General features: G+C 38.5%; 1 protein-coding gene across 3 annotated transcripts in view; it reads left to right on the top strand.

Moving 5' to 3' along the window:
* Nucleotides 1–20,393, top strand: part of LOC135412373 (cytochrome b5 reductase 4) — a 36,579-nt gene extending 16,186 nt beyond the window's left edge. For all 3 annotated transcript variants that reach the window (XM_064651106.1, XM_064651107.1, XM_064651108.1), the window contains 6 exons: nucleotides 10,601–10,741; nucleotides 11,908–12,060; nucleotides 12,670–12,820; nucleotides 17,215–17,301; nucleotides 18,678–18,842; nucleotides 19,772–20,393. In XM_064651106.1, the coding sequence (XP_064507176.1) occupies nucleotides 10,601–10,741; nucleotides 11,908–12,060; nucleotides 12,670–12,820; nucleotides 17,215–17,301; nucleotides 18,678–18,842; nucleotides 19,772–19,826 (752 nt within the window). In that variant the 3' untranslated portion in view covers nucleotides 19,827–20,393. The remainder of the gene's footprint in view (nucleotides 1–10,600; nucleotides 10,742–11,907; nucleotides 12,061–12,669; nucleotides 12,821–17,214; nucleotides 17,302–18,677; nucleotides 18,843–19,771) is intronic.
* The last annotated feature ends 951 nt before the right edge of the window (nucleotides 20,394–21,344 follow it).

Here is a 21,344-nt window from a genome sequence, read left to right as displayed (position 1 = left end):
GGTTTTTTGCCTTGCTTTGTTTTGGTGGTTCATTTTGTCCCACATAGGAGTTGAAGGTCTTTCAGGCTCGTGGAAAGACTGGAAGAACCTAATAATGTAAGGTGAAGACTGCTTGAGTGTTGTTCCACCTCATGGCTACCTTACCACCTCATGGCTACGCTTAATGTCTTTTCTGTCCGTGTGAAAAGACCCTGAGAAACAGTGCACAGATTTGTATCAATCATTATGGAAGTAACTGTAGTGAAGGTTTTCCTTCACTTCCAGTTTTTTCTATAGATATAGTAACATCTTTCAACGTAATGTTGTTCCATCACACTACATCTTTGTAAGTTGATCTGTTGACTTCAAGCCACCTGTAGGTATTAAAGCCAGCTCTGAATAAGCTGATGTGTCTGCAAGAAGCAGTAGATGTTATATATGAGTTTAGTTTGGGGTAACAGAATAGTATGAACTTGACGCAGCATCAAAATATATTACAATGATCAGTGTGGTTTTGGTTCTTCTCACCTAAATTAAAAAATTCTGCACAATTACATTGTGTAGTATAAGCATACTCCTGATATTATTGCAAATTGCCCAGCTTCTCAAAAGCCTTCTTGGCCCTCTGTCTAATAATGCTCAGACATGGACTGTTTGATATTAGTCTGCTCGATTTATGTGTGAAAGCAAAGCTGTACCTTTTTAAGAGCTAATTACGTGTTGATCACCATGTTGTGCACCTCCTACTGCCTCTCAGTTATGCTACATAGGTCTTCAACATCAAGAGATTACTGTGTTACAAAAAGGAAGACTGCATAAAAGCATATCTCTCTAGCAACCTTTAGCTTATGTAGAATATAATTTTCCTTATGAGAGTTTCAGAAGCTGTTAAGTCATCCCCTTTAGCATTAGATTCTTCAATATAATCCTCTGTATTTAAGGGCTTATAGACTGATCTAATGTATTGTCCACTGTCCATTGCTCATTTTCTCCTGCCTTATCGCTTTTCGAAAAAAAAAAGAGAAAATAATCAGAAAGAACAAGAGCCACAGAATAGGGTGGCTTTGCAAATGAGGAAGGTGTGGATGATTGGATGCAATTGACAAAAGTGCATATTGAGCATTTATAACCAATGCTTTCTAGATTATTTATTTTGCACTTTTTTCCTAAGAAGTCAATCTCCAACATAGTATTTGTCCCGTAATGCAGAGGACTGTTATAAGGTATAAGATACAGTTATAAGGTATAAGATTTTTTTATATAATTTATAATATACTTTATTATGTATCAGTGACTGAGTTCACATCAGCTTAAATTGAATCTTCAGAAAACTTAAGTTAAAGGGCTTGCTGAACCTAAGTTTCCTCACTTCCCTGATTAAAAAGGTGATGAATCTACCAAATAAAGTGATATCTATGGCTTTTTAATACCTACTCCAGAAACTTTTATTCTGCAGTTTTTTAATTTTAAAACCTCCAAATTTAATACTGAGCATGCCAGAAGGTGTATAGGTGAAGAATGTTGTGGCCTACATGTCTTTCCTTCATTCCAGTCCTGTGCTTTCAGCTCAGCCATAAAATCTACATGTTGTAGCTTCTATTTTTCAGTTCAATGTTAAGTAGACAGTCTCCTTTTCTGCTTAGAATTGTGCTCCCTTACACTAAATTGCAGAATTTTCGTATTTGTTTCTGCTTCTGTGGAAGCAAAATAAGGTTATGACTGAAGAAACTCATACCTTGTTCAGTGTGAGCACAGAATAAGTAATTAATAACTAAAAAAAATAATTTTACAAAAAACTTTTTATCTGGTATTTCTATATGGCACTATATATAGGGTAGCACAGGTATGTTGCCTTAAATACTCAGATTCTTTTTCACTTGGATTTATGTATCTTCCTCTGCTTATTCTCAGCATTACCTTTTATTTTTGATGGATGTGGGTCTTGTTTGAAGGCAGTGTAACTGATAACTTCCACTTCTGAAAATCTGGGAATAGAATTGAAAGTGGTTATATTATCTTGTTATACATGTTTTTTGTTTATTTTATTTGAGTTTTGTGTATTTGTAGGTTTTTTGGTAGCTTACACTTTCTAAGAAAAGTAATCATTTTACCTGCAATGTTTGCACGCTTCCAGTTTGGTGGTAAGGTTGTTCTGAGGCTGTGAATAGTAAGTGCTTATGGGAGCACTGATATTTAATTCCTCAGGGTTTTCTTATCTTTGAGTTTTTCTCTAGTATTTCCATTGTATTGACCATTTCAAACATTTCCTTTGTATTCAAAGCACAGAAAGAAGGGCTGAAAAACAGGATTAACACTTGAAAACTTTCCTTGATTTTATGTTGTTATAACTTGTTCACATGACAGCATTCATGAATGAGTTTGTAAAGGAGGGATGGGTGACCTCTGTGCATAAACCCCTACACTTCAAAATTATTTAATCTTTATTTTTGAAAAGGTTAGGTCTAAATTCTACAAAAAAGCGATGAAGCTTTTCTTCAGGGACAATGACATAATGCAGAGATGGTACTGGAAGCTTATGATAACTTTATGTTATGAAGAAACAATTAGCATAAACCTCTCCTTTTTTCCCCTTAAGCTGGGAAAGTCCTACTCTCAGGTAAATTGCCTGTGTAGTCTCAAATTTCCACTGAGTTTATACTAACATTTTGGCCAGTGTGTCTTAGTTAATTGGAAGGAAAGAACAAAATTGTTGAATTTCCTCAAAGATGAGAGGAATTCTTTAAGAAAAATTAATGCAATTTCAGTGAACTACACTGTATCTTAGGATGTATCAGGAGATTCAGAAAAATATTCAATACCACTTCTACTCCTTAAGAAGGAAGTGCTTGCTTTTCTGGAGGAATAATTATTTATACTCCCACAGTATTGCATAGAAAACACAATTCAATATAATTAGCTTGTCAGTGTAGGAAAGTTGGTGTCATTACTCTTTGCTAGCTATCATGAAACTGGTCATTAAAAGCATAAGCAAAAACTAGTGGTCACCGTGCTGGCATCCTGTGAAATTTAAAAGCAGTATTTAAAAAAGTAAGATAAGACTTTCTCATTTAAAAACCAAACAAACAGAAAAAAACAAAACCAAAAAGAACAACCAAGAAACAAAACCCCAAACCAAACCCCAAAAGACCAAATTAGCACACAGCACAGTAATAGAGTGCAGGTTTTCTCATAGGTATTGACATGATTTTCTTTTAGGTGCCTTTTCTCGGAAATAAGATATGAAAGCCGACTTGTGAGGGGGCATGCATACAAAAGCAGTAGCCATATGAAAGTGAAAAATGATGTTAGTACGGGTGACTTTGGATGTGTGTGGGGGGGGGGTTTCCTCATGGAGAATAATTCTGAAAATGATTCTGAACTTTTAATCAAATCCTTGTTTTGGAACATAACTAACTTCTGCCTTGTTAAAGAGGGTGGAACTATTGGCAGATGCGCAGGGTGTTCAGTAAAGAAGCAGGGTGCTGTTACCTCTGAGGGCTGAAATAGGATGTAATTTCTTTGTTTCATGGAGTGGTTTTAGTCCACGTTAAGTGAAAGATCATAAACCTTTTTTTGTTGGAAGTACCAGAAGGAAACAGAATGCTGATGCAGCACTTAATGTATATCAGCAAGACTTGTGTTGTGACAGGGTGCTATTTGCTGCACAATTAGGGAAGGTTTAGCAGATGTTGATTCAGTGGAAAACTTATTTTGGGAGGGGAGAGAGACCATCTGGGAAGAGAATGGCTGGCCTTTTTGGATAATAGGAACTAGCTTGTGAAATCTAGTAATTAACTGAAGCATTTGAGAAAACTGACAAATTGATGGTTAGCAGTAAGGGTTCATTGTTGTCTTAACTCCAAGACTAGGCTGCTGCCAGGAGTGGTGGGCAGCCACCTTCCTTCAGCTCTGTGGTTGTCATGGTTTGAGATAGTCCCAAAATCCAATTCCCTAGCTCCATCACCCCTCCCACATCTCAACCTAATGTGAGATGGGTTTTTCCAGACAAAACACACCAGACTCAAAGTGGTGGAAAGGGCATATATTACAATGACTGTACAAATAAATACCATATCACATTATACACACGATCACAACTATCTCTACCATGACATATGTATTTACAATGGACCAGATCTCTTCTCCCCTCCAAATAAAAGTCCAGGAGGGAAAGAAGGACAGATCCCTTCCAGTCCTTCAGCAGCATCTTCTAAGGCAGCAGGTTCTGTCTGTCTTCTCCACATGCAGCAGCTGATAGCTGGCTTTCTGCCAGCACTCATGAGGGAGTTATTCAAGCTCCCTCGGCCCCCTTGACGCAGGCAAAGGGGTCTTCCGTGGCCTTCGTAACCCCAGACAGGGTCGTATCACCACGTCATATCACGAAGACACAGGGGGTCTTCATGACGGTCTGGTATCTCCAGGAGTCTCAAGCTTGCAGGGCCTCTGTGCCCTGTCTCTCAGGCTGCCACCGTGGCAGCCGTGTGAGGGGGGGGGGGGGGAGCCAAGGTCAACTCCCCCCGCATTCCATCTGGCCGTCCCGGTCCAGCTCCGGGACGTCTTTTGAGCTTCTCAGCTCCTCTCCCTTTCTAGTGCTGCATGTCCAAAACTGCTCTCCAAAATAGGAGTCCATGTCCCTCTTCTCCAAGAGGGGTCTCAAGGGAGTTTTGGGGGGCTGGTACAGTCTTACCCCAAACTCTGTCTCTCTGCTGGCTCTCTTTTTCCCGGCTCTCCTTCCAGGAGTCCTTTCTGTGGTGCTGCATGTTGCTTCTGCTGCTCCTCTGGTTCAGGTTCTTGTCTCCTGGCTCTCTGCCACCGTTTCTCTGGTCAGTGCCTGCTGCTGCTCTGCACCCACGGAGAAAACATCTCCCGGCATAACTACAGGCACCTAGCCCAGCTTTATGCTGTTCCAGGTCCCTGCAGCCCCCCCAGCCAGGGGCTGGGAGGCCCCAGAGGGCCCAAGGGGCTTCGAGCCCCTTCCTCATGGCTCTACAACATGGCCACCACTCCTCAACAACAAAACTACAACTCATCTCTTCCGGTGAGCTTGTGGGATGTTGACATTTCTGCAGGAGCGCCCATTGGGCAGAATTTCAAAACTTCCAGGGGTTTCCACCCCTTGGGGTCTACCACTTTTCTTAGCCTCTGGGAGAAAACAAAATTCAAACCACTACAGTGGTCTAATCTCCATTATGTTGGCACTTATAGTACTTGAGGCTCTGTAATGAAATAACCTGAACAAAGTAAGGATTAACCTTCAGCTGGCTGATGGACACTGTTGAGTGATACATACTTGCTGGGAGTGGGGTGGAAATCCTCTACTTGAGAGGGAGGGGCAGCAGAGGGATTCGGCTTTTATACTTTGAAACTCTATTCCAAGCGAACAGGCTGATATTGCTGCTTTAGCATTCCTAGCATTATGACTAACAAGTAAGAAATAAGAATTGTCTTTGAAGTTTTATCATTGAAGAAAAGCAAAAAGCATAATTCAAGGAGAAATGCTTAAATTAAACTCCCTTTCATGACAAGGAAGAACACAGTAGGCAAAAGGCTAATACTCTCCAAAAGGTATCATTATCTGTGCAGCAGTTTTGTTAGTAAAATTAAATTTGTATGCCTATGAATCAATGTGCTGCATTTCTTGATTCCAGCAGAGGAAGAGGTTCAGTTTGAAGGGTGATGTCTCTGCCCTGTGATAATATTGGATTTTTGTGGCAAAGCTTTGCTAGGAGGGAGCTGCGGGAGTGCTTCTCTGAGATCAGGCGCTGTGATGCTGGCACTTGATGTCTGCAGAAAGCTTGATCAAAGCTAACCTCGTCAGTAGTTACTTTCTCCACTTTGAAAATTACGATTTGCTTCTGGACGCTTCATTGTGCTACAAAATTGAGAGAAGAATACCTTTTGTTTATGTATAGTACCAAATCATGTGTCTTTGCATCTGGCAGTTAACTTGGCTTCATGGGCTGATGACAGCAAGTGTTCAGCTTCATCTTGCTACTAGGGGTTGGTATTCTCTTGTTGAAAGGCTTTTCTGCATTGCCACTTGTTTTTGCTTGTGACTCCAGATTTTATTGAAACCACTGTGTTCTAGTTTTGGCAGGGATAGAGTTAGGGTTAAACCACAACACACTGATAATGAACTAATTTTAGTTAATACAGCAAAGGCTACAAACTAAACTAGAAGTTTACTTAGACCTAGGCAGGTCTCTGTTTTTAAAGGTGAGATTGAGTGAACCAGGACAAAAGTTCTGTATGGCAAAATAAAAAGAAAAACAGGGAGGCAAAGGTTATTTATATGGAAAAGGCTGGAATTAGTCAGGTTGTAAAGGTCAAAAAATTTTCAGGAAACAGTTGATGAATCATTTTTTTAGCTTCTCTCTCTCCACTCCCAAATATCTGTAAGCGTATTAGATGATCAGTATTATGGGCTATTGTAGTTGCCTTCTGTGACTGAGTTTTGGTAGCAGGGGGGCTACAGGGGTGCCTTCTGTTAGAAGCTGCTAGAAGCTTCCCCTGTCTGGTGAAGCCAATGCCAGCAGGCTCCAGGACGGGCTTCCTGCCGCTGGCCAAGGCCAATCCAATCAAGAGTGACAGTAACGCCTCCGTGATAACATATTTAAGAAAAGAAAGTTATCGCACAGTAAAAAATTCCAGCCAGGGAAGAACTGAGTGAGAACATGGGAACAACAATGCAGACACCAGTGCAGAAGGAGGGGGAGGAAGTGCTCCAGGTGCTGGAGATGAGGCCCCTGCAGCCCGTGGTGCAGACCATGGTGGAGCAGCTGCGCCCCTGCAGCCCATGGAGGACCATCAGGGTGCAGAGACCCACCTGCAGCCCATGGAGAAGCCCATGCTGGAGCAGGTGGATGCATGAAGGAGACTGTGACCCTGTGGGAGGCCCAAGATGGATCAGGGTCCTACCAGGGACCTGCAGCCCGTGGAGAAAGGAGCCCACGCTGACACGAGTTTTTCCCAGGTAGGACTTGTGGCCCCTGTGGGGGACCCACGCTGGTACAGCTCATTCGTGAAGGACTGCACCCCATGGAGAAGTGACCCACAGGACAGCAGTTTGGGAAGAACTGCTGCCCGAGGGATGGACTCACGCTGGAGAGGTCCATCAAGGACTGTCTCCCATGGGAGGGACCCCACAGGAGCAGGGGAAGGACTCCTCTCGCTGAGCAGCAGCAGAAACAACAACTGACCGTAACCCCCATTCCCCGTCCCCCTGGTGCAAGGGGGAGGAGGGAGAACATGGAAGGAAGGAGGGGTGGGGGCAAGGTGTTTTTAAGAGTATTTTACTTCTCGCTCTTTTGCTCTGATCCTGTGTAGTAATAAATTTAATTAGTATCCCAGCTTTGAGTCTGTTTTGCCCGTGAAGGTGATCAGTAACTGACCTTTCCCAGCTCTTATCTCAACTCATGAATCCTTGGCTGGTTTTTTTCTCTCCTCTGTCCAGTAGCAGAGGGGAGTGAGAGAGCGACTTTAGTGGGTACCTGGTATCCAGCCAGGGTCAACCCACTACAGCTATATTACCAACTTCACACATTCTTTTAAGCAATTCTTAAGTTTGCAGAACTGACAGCAATCTTGGCGTATTTATTTGTATACTGTAGTTTGCAATCTTACAGTGTATTATTTTTCTAATTTCAAAAAACCTTTTAATAATATTTGTATAGCTGGAGAGATGCTTTACTTCAAGATTGGTATGAAATGGAATTATTGACTTCAATTTTTTCAGAGCTTTAGGCATTCTTTTGATTCGTCTGAAATGTTTGCTCATTCAAAATAAGGAATTTGTAGGATGTTAAATGAAAGGTGTGAGAAAAATCTTAATCAAGAAGATTTATTCCATATCAGAGGCTTTACATTGTGGCTGTGCAGGCATTTTTAGTGGATAAACTCATTAGTAGATATTTGAGTAATTTAAGAAAACAAGTGTATGCATAAAAATGCCATGGTCATCCACTCTGGCAATACTGGTACGTAAGGAATTTGCTGCTAATTTAGTCCATTGCCAAAGTGCATGTGCAGCTGAAATTTAGTAATCTGACTGTATATTTCAGGCATAACTGCATGTAATTAGATGCTTGACTGTTCTAGCAGAGTTTATTTATACCCTTGGAAATAAAGTCAATTAGAAAGAAGCATGGCTGAGCTAGAACATACTGTTTAAATCCTTAACTTTTAAACAATTGGTGGATAACTATTGTTGGTTTGAAAGCTGTCCCCTGTTTAAAATTATTTGCTTTCTGTTGTGGTTGAATTGACAAGTTGTCATCCTGCACTTATTGAAGAAGGGAATGTTGGAAGTGATAACTGTTCCTTCAGGCAGCAATTGACTGCACTGTCACAGAGCACTCTGTAACTAGTCTCCAGCAAACTCTTTAGCTCTGTTTTTAATCCAGAATATCTGGAAAGAGCAAAATGTTTGGGGTAATAATCCTGGACTAAGGAAACTGCAGTACAGATAAATTACTTGGAAAATGATAATTCATTACATGAAATTACTGAAGTACTCAAAGTGGTCCTTAAATGACTCTTGGGGAATACTGGGGAAGGAGAATGGACAGGCTAGCTTACTGTGAACCCCTCTAACCTTTTTTGGTTGATGGTTGGTTTTGGTGTTGTTTTTTTTAAGTCCAGTGATCAGTGTCTGTTTGTGAATTGTAGCCCTAGTTAAGCATAAAGATCAGCCAGGCTTACTGACTTGGGCTTCTCTCTGGTGCTCTTGGAAGTAAGAGCAAGGAAGCAATGGCAGTGGTTGTTGGAGCTGCAGCAATGCCTAGAGTTTCCTTTACATTTTGTCTTACATTTAAGGGAGACTTCACTGGAAAATTGCATAAGCCTTCTGTCAGGCAAGACTCACTTAAGAAGAGTCATTGTGTTGACTCAAGAAAGAATTTTGAAGGACATCAGGATTTAGGCCATGTACATAAAATAAAATGAACATCTGTGCCTGTAGTGAAGCCATGTTTACTGTCACAAGTTACCTCCTTATTTTCCATGCATAGCTTCCAGGAGTATCTGCTCTGTGATCTTGCCAGACACAGTGGTTACGCTTCGCATTTTCCAGTCAGTGGGAACTTTACCAGAGTGCCACATGGATGGGCAGTGGGTAGCCACTTCCTCTGCAAGTTCCCTCAGAATCCACGGATGCATCTCATCAGGTTCCATGGACTTGTGCACCTTCAGGTTTCTTAGATCGCCTCGAACCTGATCTCCTATAGTAGCTGGTACCTTCTACTCTTGCCTCTGCCTTCCTAATATCTAACCTAAATTTCCCCTCCTTCAGTTTGTATCTATTATTCCTTGTCCTATCGTTTCATCAGTTCCTGACAAAGAATCCCTCTCCGGCTTCCCTGTAGGCCTCCTCTATATTATAGTTGAGAGTTGAGAAATACCTTCCTCTATTTAGCATTTGTTGTGAAATTAACCTTTGTAAGCATTTTTTATTTCCAGAAGGAAAGCATCCATGCCCTTTGTTCTTTGAAGTACTTCTTCCTTGCTGCTTCATCCCAGCTTAATGTTCTGCAGTCTCTGGCTGTAATCAACAGGACATAGCCCTCTTTGTTGTGCTTTCAAATCCTCCCTTAGACCCCGAAGTGCTGTAATGATGCAGATTACAGAGCTCAGGATGGCTGCTTAGTTAAAATGGGTGCAGGGCTGACCAGCCTTACACTGAGTACTTTGCCACAGAGGTTGTTTCCAGCATAAATGATGGGTTATTACCTCTGTTGTAAGAGAGGCAGTCTGAAATGCAAACCTTACATAGTGCTTTTATTTATTTATTTTAAATGCTTTCTTTTTTCAGTTGCCTTTTGCCAGACATTTAGTTGATGCACAGGTTGAAAAGTACTGTATGTGAAACCAATGTCCTCGCCCCCAAAACAGCTGTGTTAACAAAAATTTATGCTGTACATAAGACCTTGTAGTTGATTTTAAGTGAGCATGTGAACATATAACTGGAGTTCATAATTCCTAGTTAGCCAAAAGGCACCAATTCATGTGTAAAATATTTACTGATAATGCTGAAGTGTTTCTTGCCTATGTAGGCACAGATGTTCATTTCATTTTATTTCATGTATAAGCATTTAAGCATTGGAATTGTGTACCTGAAAAATTGTGCAAAGCTGTATCAGAAATTCTTCTTGTGCTAATAACAGTCAAAGTGCAACAGTATGGGATGGTCAGACCAATAAATATCTGAGATGCTGGATGGGTTTGGATAGTCTCTTGCTAAGGACTGTGGTGCTCTGCTGGCTTATATTTCATTTGTGTTATGCAAGCTGGTTTTGGTCTGCATACGTGTACTTGTGCTGTAGTTACAAGGTGAATTCAGTGCAGGTACAGTGTAGTACAAGGGGTTCTGTTTTCTGCTAGTTTCTGATGCTTTTCTACTTCTTCCCAGTCATTGCTGATAACTCAGAGACCCAAAGTAAGGCTATAAATGAGTCCTTAGTCCAAAACTGTAAAAATAATTTTAAGTAATTATACAAGAAGCATTTATAGTGTTTTTATAATTGTATATACTGAAATACATATATTTCTCTATCTCTTAGTGAAAGATATATAAGAAAAAAAACACAGATTGAGACTTAACTAACAAGTAAAATCATGTTTATAGAACTGTTCTACAGAAAATGCAAGTTGGTTTCTAAGACAGAAGTTACCCATGACACCAAGCTCTTCTGCTTTCTGTTGCCAAAGGGCACACATCTCCGTATTCCCACTGGGCAACATGTTTACCTCAAACAAATTATTACAGGTAAGAAAAATTGAGAATGTAGTAATGGAATCCTTTTCATAGTCTTGAGAGAATGCCAAGTCCATGGCCACAAATTCCCTTGTCGTAGTTAGAAAGTCTCTGCTTCCAGAATCACAATCAGTGCTTAATAATGAACTGACTGGATTAATATTGATGGAAAGCTAACTATTGAGGTGGCTGGCATTTACTGTTGACTTTATTGTCTCTACTTTCAACTCTCTCTTTAGAACACTCTCTCTACTGAAGTAGTGCTGTTCATCTTTGAAGGGGGAAAACTTATCATACATGTTATATATCATTAGTCAGTTCCTTTTAATTTTTTGAAATGAGGAGGGTATTGTTGCAATTTTTCCTTTTTTTCCCCTTCTTCTGAGGGATTTATAGTAGTCATGGTAGTACTACCTTATACTCCAGTTGCACAATATTAATGATAACACAAGGCTGTGAGACGAATGTATCTTGAAAAGCATGTTTATGTGCTATTCATCAAAATTTTGTAAAAGGTGGACTTAAGGAAATGGAAGGCCAAAGAAATATCTGGTTTATTTTTTTAAAAGTACTTTTTAAAATATGTATATTAATGGTTATACTGGTCACTATACTTGGATTGCAATATGCATGGTAGAGAGATTTCTCAGAAGAATTATTAAATATCCATTAATTGAGAACTGTTTTGTCCTCCTCCTCCCTGCCTAATGCTTTGCTGGTGTTCAACTCTTGTGATCTTTCTTTCTATCATTATACAATGGATTTTTGAAATTATACTGCAAGAATAATATACTGCAAGAATAATATACTGCAAACTGTGCAGTACTAAAACTCTGCTGTTTAAATTTAGAAAAAATCAAGTTCTTGAAATAAATGCAAATAAATGAAATTGTTTAGATTTTCAGGTTCTTCAGGGATGACTGAAGATCTTTTAATCTGGTGTTCTGAGTTGCTAGATAGCACAGAAATAACATGTTGAGCAGTGACCTGAAATTTTTAATTTTCCAGTTCTGGTGCAGTGGAAAGTAATATACTTGCATAAAAGCATGAGATGGTGTTATTTTTATGGGATATACAGATTATTTATTTACTCATTGTTTATTTTGATATTTGTTTGTAGTAGCTGGATGTAGAGTGCTTTTCATATTATTTCAGCTATCTTTTGGTCTACTCTTTAGGGACAGAGGCAGTAAAACCATACACACCTGTATTGCCTTTTTTGCCATTGGATTTCCAAGAAACATCTCACCATGATGGTGTGCATATATATTTAATGATTAAAATTTATTCCTGTGGGCTGTTCACACAGGCACTTGACCACCTACAAATTGGTAAGTATATGGTGGGGGGTTTTGTGTTTGCCTTATCTTTAAAGATTCACTGTCTGAGTATTTTGATGTTCTTATCATTTACCTACTTATATATTGGGACATACTTACAACTTTTTTTAAACCTTGTTTTCCATTCCCTAAATGTACAGGCTTATCCTCACTGTAACTAGGAGTTGTCCATTACATAAAGCTCTCCTGACTGATCTGTGTGAACTATCACACATTAGAGTTGATCACTTTGATGTCTGATGCTCTGAGAGTACAAGTTTTTGTACTTTCACATAAAGAAAGCTAGGTCTTTTTTATGGGACTTAAGATGCACTTCCTTTTTCATTTCAGATACAGAGGCAGATTTTTAATACTGATTTTGGAAATGTTTGTGTACTCATATCTTGTAAAATCCATCAAGACAAAACTTTTTAATTGTATATCTCTTCTTTTAACAAGAGTGATTCTTACGTGAAGTGTATAGTACCTTTCTGAAATGAACCTTAATACTACAAAGATGAAGGCAATATGAAATAGCCTTTAAAAAATCAGAATACTGATTAGCTTGTTTTCATCTAATTAATGTTTTTCTTTTTTAATTTTTTTTTTTTTTGAATAAAGGAGACTATGTTTCTGTCAGCAATCCTGAAGGCAACTTCAAGAAGTCACGAGTTCAAGCTACAGAAGATCTCATTTTATTGGCAGGAGGCACAGGCTTCACACCAATGGTTAAACTGCTGAATTTTGCTCTGACTGAAGTTAGTTGTCTCAGGTATGTACGATTCTTGTGATTTAACCCAAGTTAGAAGGAAGAAACGTAGTGGGCAAGCCTCAGTGTTAATAAAACAACTAACAAAATAAAATGGTATGAAAGCATTTGTCTTCAACTTATGCCAAGAACTGGCATGCTTAAGGGAAGAGTGTCAGAAGCTTAGGCAATTTGCACATATTTGGTTATTGGCTACCCTCAACATAATGGGCTGATCTGCATTTTGGATTTTAGTTGTGGTACAAATGAGCTCACTGGGTAAAAACTTGGAGGAGTTTTTTTTTAACTAGCTTTCCATTTCAGTCTCTTTTTAGTATTGAAATATTTCAATGTAGGTATTGTTTTTTGGACTGATAAGGGCTAAAACTGTTTACTTATAACTTCCCTCTGATATATTTGAATAGCTAGCATATTGTTTTCACCTGCTAAGCGACAGTAACACATTGTTACCGGATGAGTTCCAGTTTTAAAAAAAGTGCCACTTCTATAAGCAGAGCATTAAGTGTATTCAAATGCATAGAAAGGTGTGTATTGCATATGCATTCTATACTCTGCTTGTAAAATCTACAGAAGAAATCATTACTTTTATGTGGTAAGGGAACAGGTTGTTTTGTCCTTTGGAACCCCAGAACTGGTACTTCTGCTTTTGAAACAGCATGGAGATATTAATTGGACACTAATCTTCATACTAAAGCTAAAAAGGATGAGATGCACTGCAGAAGTTTGTTTCTAAAAAAACAAACAAACCCTAAATCGAGACACTATTCTTATATTGTTTATATTTCAGCAATGACATATAATCCTGTTTTGTGAGCAGAGAGATTGTGTACTGTCTAGCTCTTCCAAAGCGTCCTGTATTGTCAGTAGCAAATAGCAAGTGGCTGGCTGGCTGGCCTTGCCAATCCAAAGGGTAAACCTATCATCTGACAAAATGCTTGGGAAGCACATTTTTTACACTTTTCAGCATGACTTCTTATGGGAATTCAATGTTAGTTTAGGATGCAGCAGCATCTGTTTCCTTTACTAGTCAATTCAAAGTAAACAAATTTTTCCTTCTTGCTGTGGAGGCTTGTTAGGTGAATGACTTGATCTGGTGCAGATTCTGGTTATATGCAGACACTTAAACATTTGTTTTTCTGACTGTTCTAGGCAATTTAGTTTCTTGGCCTTATATGTGCTCTTTAACCATCATTTTCTTTTTTGGGAAAATAGTACAAGAGTGTCTTTAATATATGTACATTTATATGTATGAGATACATGTAATTGTAAACAACATAAATATGATTTGCATAGAATTATCTTATTTAGCAAAGTAACTGTTGTCCTAAGCTTGGATTGCACTTGCAGGAACACGAATTGCAGAAAGCTGAGGAATAATCTATGCAGTGATTGACTTGTCACCTGTGGGTGCCAAAGCAGCCTCTGTCTGGAGTGCTGTGCGAGTGCTGCTGAACTTCTGGGGCTGCAGTGTGAGTGCTGGAGAATCTGAAGCCTGCCTAAGCAGCATTTGCTGTTATGCAATGGGCTAGGATCAATGGATTTTCATTCTTACTGTCTAGTCAAAGTTTCCCTATTATCTTTTAAGTCTGCTATTTCTTGCCTATGGTAAACGGGGAAAACAATTTGTTCTCTTCTTGCCTGCATTATCCTTTTGTGAAGGATAATGATCCTGAAGTCATAATGACTTGTTTCCTCTCTTACAGGCCAAATTGTATTTGACCAAAGTATTAATTAAAAAAGAATAGCGGTCCTCTACGCTTTCTTTTTAAGATGAGGTTTTTTGCTCCTTTTTTACTGATGGTGTATAACTGCAATCAGTTATCAGTTAATAGGTACCTTTCTTTAAAAAGGCACTAAACACTAGATGGAGAGCTAATGCTCTTCTTGAGTATAGGATGCTTGTAGTCATTTATTGATTCTCCTTGATAGTTGCATCTTCCCTTGTCTCCAGCTTTTCATTCCTAAATTACCACTCTGTCCTCATATTCACTTTTAATATAGTATCCCACTTTCATCATCATTCTTGTTTGGAAGGTGATTTTGTAACTTTCTACCTCCTCTTTTTCCTAAAATCCTATAAGGGTCTCTAACTCCTCTCTGTACAGCTTTCCATAGGACCTCACGTACCAATTTTTTTTACTTTATTAAAATCTACATCCCTTGAAGTAGCTTCCAGTATGCCAGATTCACCCTATTTCCTTCCAAAGAGCTGATGAACTTTCTAATTTGTTATCTAAACTTTTGTCAGCATTGTCTCAACCAGCTTTTCTTTACTGGTGAGGATCATGTCTCTTCATTTTAGCTGGGTTTTCTGTTCTCTTGATAGTGCCGAGTACTGAGCAGCACTGCAGCAGATATATTTGTCTACACTGGGAAGTATCAGTAAGGGTGTCTCAACCAATTTGTACCTTTGTACCCAATGAACAAAATGCATGATTTTCCTATGCACTGTCTATTGACTTTTTCCCCACCTGTGTAACACTCGATGCTGTGGTGCACCATGCCAGCATTTAGAGCACTGCATTCATTCTTGTAGTGAGCTTTGTTTTCTGGGTTTTCAGAGGGCCCCAGTGAGGATACAGTGTAGCTGATTTGGGGCTGTTTTGTTTTATACCAGGCAAGTGTTCCCAAAGCTTGTTCACTGTATCTCACTTTGAGTTGTAATGCATCTGGAACTTGTTTCTCTCAGTAACACTACAGGTGATGTGTATTATATACAATGTATGTATTTTATATGTTTATGAGTTTTTGTATTTTGACGGCAGAAAATGAAATGTTTCTCAAATACAAGATGGCATCTGATGTAGCTTATAAGAGTTTTACTGGTATCTTGAAGTGCTTGCAAAGGGGGAAGAAGGTTAGAAATCAGAAAAATGTGGTTTCTTCAAACTGGGAGAAAATAGGCTTCTAACCTGCAGTTGAAGAACAGCTGGAGGTCATGAACTCTCTGCAGAAGCCCTAGCATATGTGAAAGATGTGTGAAAGTATGTGTGAAAGATTGCTCTCTGCAAAGTATAGAGGAGGAGGTGATAGGAATTAATAGTTCCTGTGCAGGATCATGTAAACATACTGTGTCTAGCACTAGTCTCTTAGAATCAAGCTTGGCTTGTAAATGGTACACTGGGTAGTGGAGTGCCATGTTGTGGAACTGGAATGGCAGGACTGTGTGATGTGCAAGACCAGCAAGCTTAGCTGACAGGTACGCTTGTGGTTCTGCATGCATCCCAGTGCTCTGGCTTCCTGCAAGTAGGGCACCAAACTTACTGCTTCTGACAGCACAGCAACGTGCTCTCTCTGTGCAGAGCTGTGCCTGAGTAGAAAAAGCAAGCCCTCTGGGATTAATTCAGGAACCGCTTGCATTTAACAGTACATCATCTGTCTTACGTGTTGGTGCAGCCTCACCTTGAATATTGTGTGCAGTTTTGGGCACCCCAATATAAGAAAGATATTAAGCTCTTATAGAGTATCCAGTGGAGGGCAGTGAAGATGGGGAAGGGCCTTGAGGGGAAGCCGTATGAGGAGTGGCTGAGGTCACTTGGTCTGTTCAGTCCGGAGGAGACTGAGGGGAGACCTCATTGCAGTCTAGAACTTCCTTGTGAGCGGAAGAGGAAGGGCAGGCACTGATCTCTTCTCTGTGGTGACCAGTGACAGGACCCAAGGGAATGGCCTGAAGTTGTGTCAGGAAAGATTTACGTTGGATATTAGGAAAAGGTTCTTCACCCACAAGGTGGTTGGGTACTGGGGAAGTGGTCACAGCACCAAGCCTGACAGAGTTCAAGAAGCATTTAGATGATACTGTGAGGCACATGGTGTGACTCTTGGGGATGGTCCCATGCAGGGCTAAGGGTTGGACCTGGTACAGAGCTGTAGTTAGCTCTTGAAGTTATGCGTTAATTTTCTTCTCTGTGTTAACATTTCATCTTTATAAAATTAATATTGACATAACCTTCCTAATTCCAGTTTCACCTCTACAAGCTGGTGTGTGTAATATTAAGAAGGTGTACAGAGTTCATATACCAGCTATTAATTGTAGTGCTCAAACAATGAGAAACCACTAGATAAAACTTGACAAGTTTTATTGTAATTTCAGACAGGTCTTAGTAACTTTAAGAGACTTTATTTTTCTTAGGACAGGAATTCCTGAACTAGAGGGTGCAAATGCAGGCAGGGTTGTGGCATTTAGAAGAAAGGCCACTAGTCCAACAGACTTTCAGTTACGGCAAGAAAGAAATTATATTGGGTTAGTGGCAAAAAGATTTGAGGATTGAAGAGCTGCAAAAAAACAAAGAAATAAAAAATGTAAGTAAAAGGTTTCTGTATGATACAATAAGTTCTAATTGTTTAACATGTTTCAAATACAGAAACAGTTAAATTTTCTTTCTTTTTTTTTTTTTAAGGACAGCGAAGCTGATCTTCTTCAACAAAACAGAAGATGACATACTTTGGAGAAATGAACTAGAGCAATTAGCTCTTAAAGATGAAAGGTATTTAAAAGTCTTATGGAGAACAACTTGTACCATCTTATTCTATAGGAGAACAAGTCTTGGGACTTAGACTAACTGTACAGCTTTGGCACAAGGACAGATTCTGATTCCGTAAGTTCTTAGCTAAGGATATAATGAGACTTAGGGAGTGGAAGGAGTTGTATTGGTCACAGATGCATAGCAGAGGTTATGTCATTATGTTCTGTAGGTTCCCAGAGGAAGCCAGGGATTTCATTGGACAGGGTTTAGTAGATGGTTATTGGTTAGTTACATGTTAGATGAAGTGATTTTTTAAGACTGAGAAGTTTTTGATGGTGAAGAAAATTTGCCTTAGCCTTAACAATAGAAAACACAGATATGCAAAAGAGGCATAGAAGTGATAGAGGATAGTGTGCCCCACTATGAATTTAGAGAAATCTTGAAAAGTCTTTTTGGTGTCACTTGTTGGGAAAATATTTATGTAGAAATTCAAAGTTTAAATAGGCTTGTTGCTTTCATTTTTCCTTACTAATTGTTGCATTTTTCTCTCAATTACATTTTAATTGTGGATTAAAATGCACTAGTACCCATGTAATGTCAATTTAATTTAGCAGGCCATAGTTTTGTCAGGAAACACAGGATTATCAGACTACCTTTTAATTTCAGTTTCCTTGCTGTTATCACTAGATAAATTGTCATTGCTTAGATTTTACATGATAAAAGTATGTTTTGTTTATGCTTCCCTAATTGTTAGTTGAATTGTTTCTTGGTTGAAACCACTTGTTCCTTCACAACACTGAAGTGAAAAATCAATACTTCATACCCTTGTGATGTCTGGCACTTTCAAAGCTCCATAGTCTAGACATTGTGCAAATTTACAGTAAAAACCCTTTCTCCCTTTCAGTAAGAGCCTCAGATATACAAGTGCTTGTTTTTTTACTGAATTACTATTCTGTTAGTGAGTTTTTGAAACCACTTATAATAGTTTCTCATTAATTAAATTGTGCTGGCATTTTCACAGTAAAATCTGTACTTTAGTATCTTAATTGGTCCCAACTGGTTTCATTGTTGTTGTTTTGGGGGTGTTTTGGTTGGTTGGTTGGTTTTCACCTTTTTTTTGAAAGGTGAAATATGCAGCTGGAATTTTTAACATTGAAAGATTTGGTTAAATAATTAAATATGCAATATTAGAGGTGATTTGACTGACTTGATCGATAGGAACAACTTAAATATCTCTCAGATCTGATACTGCAGTGGGAAGCTGAGCAGAACGGGAAAGTAATCATAGTGTCACGTAATGACACTATGTAAAGTCATCAGTGTCTTGATCAATACCATTTTGTGTAGCAGATTTCTAATCAGAGGCAATATTTATGAAATATTCTTCTGCTTACCAGGTTTGAGGTTCAGTTCATTCTTTCACAACCAACAAAGGACTGGGTGGGTAAACAGGGGAAGATTTCTTCATCTCTTCTCTCTGAGTTTGTGAAAAGAAGCAGAAAAGACTCCAAAGTGCTTATCTGCATCTGTGGTCCAACACCTTTTACAGAACAAGGAGTACAGTGAGTATTTTGAATGATGAACTAGAAAGCAAAGAATTTTAAAAAATTTGATCACCTAGTTAGATATAATGTTTCTGATTTGGTAGACTTTCAAAAATGGCCTTACATTTTCTGCTTTGCAAGAAAACTTTAAAAATATTTTAAGATGTAAACAAAAAAAAAGAATTTATAAAAAAAAGGAATTTAAAAAAATCACCTGGTATCATACTTGAGGAATGTGTTTATATTTAGTGTGTAGCTAAGTAAGTATCAGAAATATGTAATTTTCATGAGTTCTAGTAAGTTGTCCAAAACTTTGTAAGAGCATCTCTTTCACAGTGACTGGTTTTCCCCAAGGTTTTAAATGCTGCTTTTAATTTGATGTTCATAGAAAAGTTGCAGTAACAGGAAATAAGCTTTCTGTGTTGGTGTTAGCTTGACAAATTAAGCTAGGGAAGTAAAGTTCAAAACAATTGTTCTATACAAACATTTCTCTTGCTTATTTTTTTTAATTAATGCATTTGTTTATGGCTGTACCTAATACTTTTCTTATTCTATATGCATATTTAGAGATAAATATGTCTGCTAACTTTCTCTTGCCCACCTTCAAAATATTGAACCAATATGGTTGCATCACTTGCATTTCTGAAGTCCTGATGAAGTTAAGGTGGATTTAATGGAGGGTGGAATTGACCAATAATAATGCTGCCTCTTGAGAAATCTGAGATAATTCAAATTATGTCTGTATTTATTTTTAGAAATTGTTTTCAGGATCCAAAAAGTTAATGTTGTATATCTCAGCTCCTGGGCATTGTTTCCTAAATATATTTGCGGAGGTAAATGTCATGGTGCATGTTTGAATAAAAACAAGATGGTGCTGACTGATCTATGTCTGCGGTGGGTTTTAGGTTCCAAATATTAATATTGCCAACTTGATTTGTGACTTTCAGATATCTGAAGAATCTTGGATACTCCCAAGAAGAGATACATGCTTTTACTGCATAAACCCATATGAGGATATCAATGTTTGTTTGTATAATTCAGTGTTATTTATTTACCTTCATGAATTTAAATAAGTGAGAAGCAATTTTGTAAGACTTGAAATTTCATTCTTGGTACCAAACTGTTTCTCGGAAGAATTATACCTTTGAAAAAAAATTTATACTGTGTTTTATCTTCTTTTTGTAAATATTTTTGCAATACTTAAGTCATCCAGGGTATTAATTTATTGTAGAGGCAAGCAAAAAATTATACTATACATTACATAAGATATTTCATGTTGTTGGTTTATGAGAATTCTTGAATTTATGAAAAGCGCTGATTTAGGTTTTGACTTGATAAAGCTTATTATTTCTTACTGTAAAATGTCTTAAGAGCAATACTGTCTGAAATTAAATATTGCACTGTAACTCAGGTAACTGGTCATTGAAAAATGTTCTTTTTCATCTGATGTCTCTATTTGACTTGCAAGTGATCCAGATACATTTTTGGCTTTGTAAACAAAGAATAAAAGTACCTTTGGTAAAATATAAAATTTACATCAAATAATAAAAAAATAATAATTTTACATTACTTTATGCATTTCTGTAATTTTTTTTGTATTTTCAGTTTATAATGTCATACAGAAGGGTTTCCACAAGCTTGGTACACCATCTGAGAACTCAAAACAGAGACACAGAGTCTTGGTCTCCCACAAAACTTCCCATGTAACCTCACTGGTATTGGGCAACCCTCGTCGTCAGAGGGTAAAAACAGCTTATAGCCCCCAGGTACCAGGGTCAGGACCATAGAAATATATAAAAATATTTGACAGGTTGCACTAGTATTACATGAGGTTATTTTATTTAAATCAGTGTGGTTTTTACTCCATTATTAAAAGTGTATTATTGTGAGAAAATAATCTGCTGTCTAATTGCAGTTTGGAGAAAAAAGCAGTAAAGCAGCTCTTCCCCTTCTAGATGTTGTCAGTAATATCTGTGGGCATTGTTTTGTATGACATCCAGTACTCTTTGTCTTCCCGTTGTGTTGAATGGGTATTTCTTCCTCCTAAGCAGCCAGACTTGTAGCTGTGGCATTAATACTTCAGCATTCAAGAAAAATGTTTTAATGAAACCCTTTAAAAAGGTTAAATAGCTATCTGACAGTGACTGGCTATGCTAAACTGAACTGTCATCGCTTCAGTGCCCCATGTTTATTGGACTTGAAGTTAGAAAAGGATCTTGTTGTCAGTCGTTGCCTATAGGTAACAAGTTCACAGAATCACAGAATCATTAAGGTTGGAAAAGACCTCCAAGATCTTCGAGTCAAACCTGTGACCAATGCCCACCTTGTAAGCCAACCCAGAGCACTGAGTGCCACGTCCAGTTGTTCCTTGGACACCTCCAGGGATAAAGACTCCACCACCTCCCTGGGTGGCCCCTTCTAATGCCTGACAACCCTTTCAGTGAAGATATTTTCCCAATATCCAACTTGACAACTTGAAGCAGTTTTCCTCTCATCCTGTCCCTTGTTCCCTGGGAGCAG

The sequence above is a fragment of the Pseudopipra pipra genome, chromosome 3 (assembly GCF_036250125.1).
Source record: "Pseudopipra pipra isolate bDixPip1 chromosome 3, bDixPip1.hap1, whole genome shotgun sequence".
NCBI classification, from domain to species: domain Eukaryota; kingdom Metazoa; phylum Chordata; class Aves; order Passeriformes; family Pipridae; genus Pseudopipra; species Pseudopipra pipra.
Note: the sequence above shows the minus strand (reverse complement) of the source record. Positions and strands in the feature narration are given on the sequence as shown.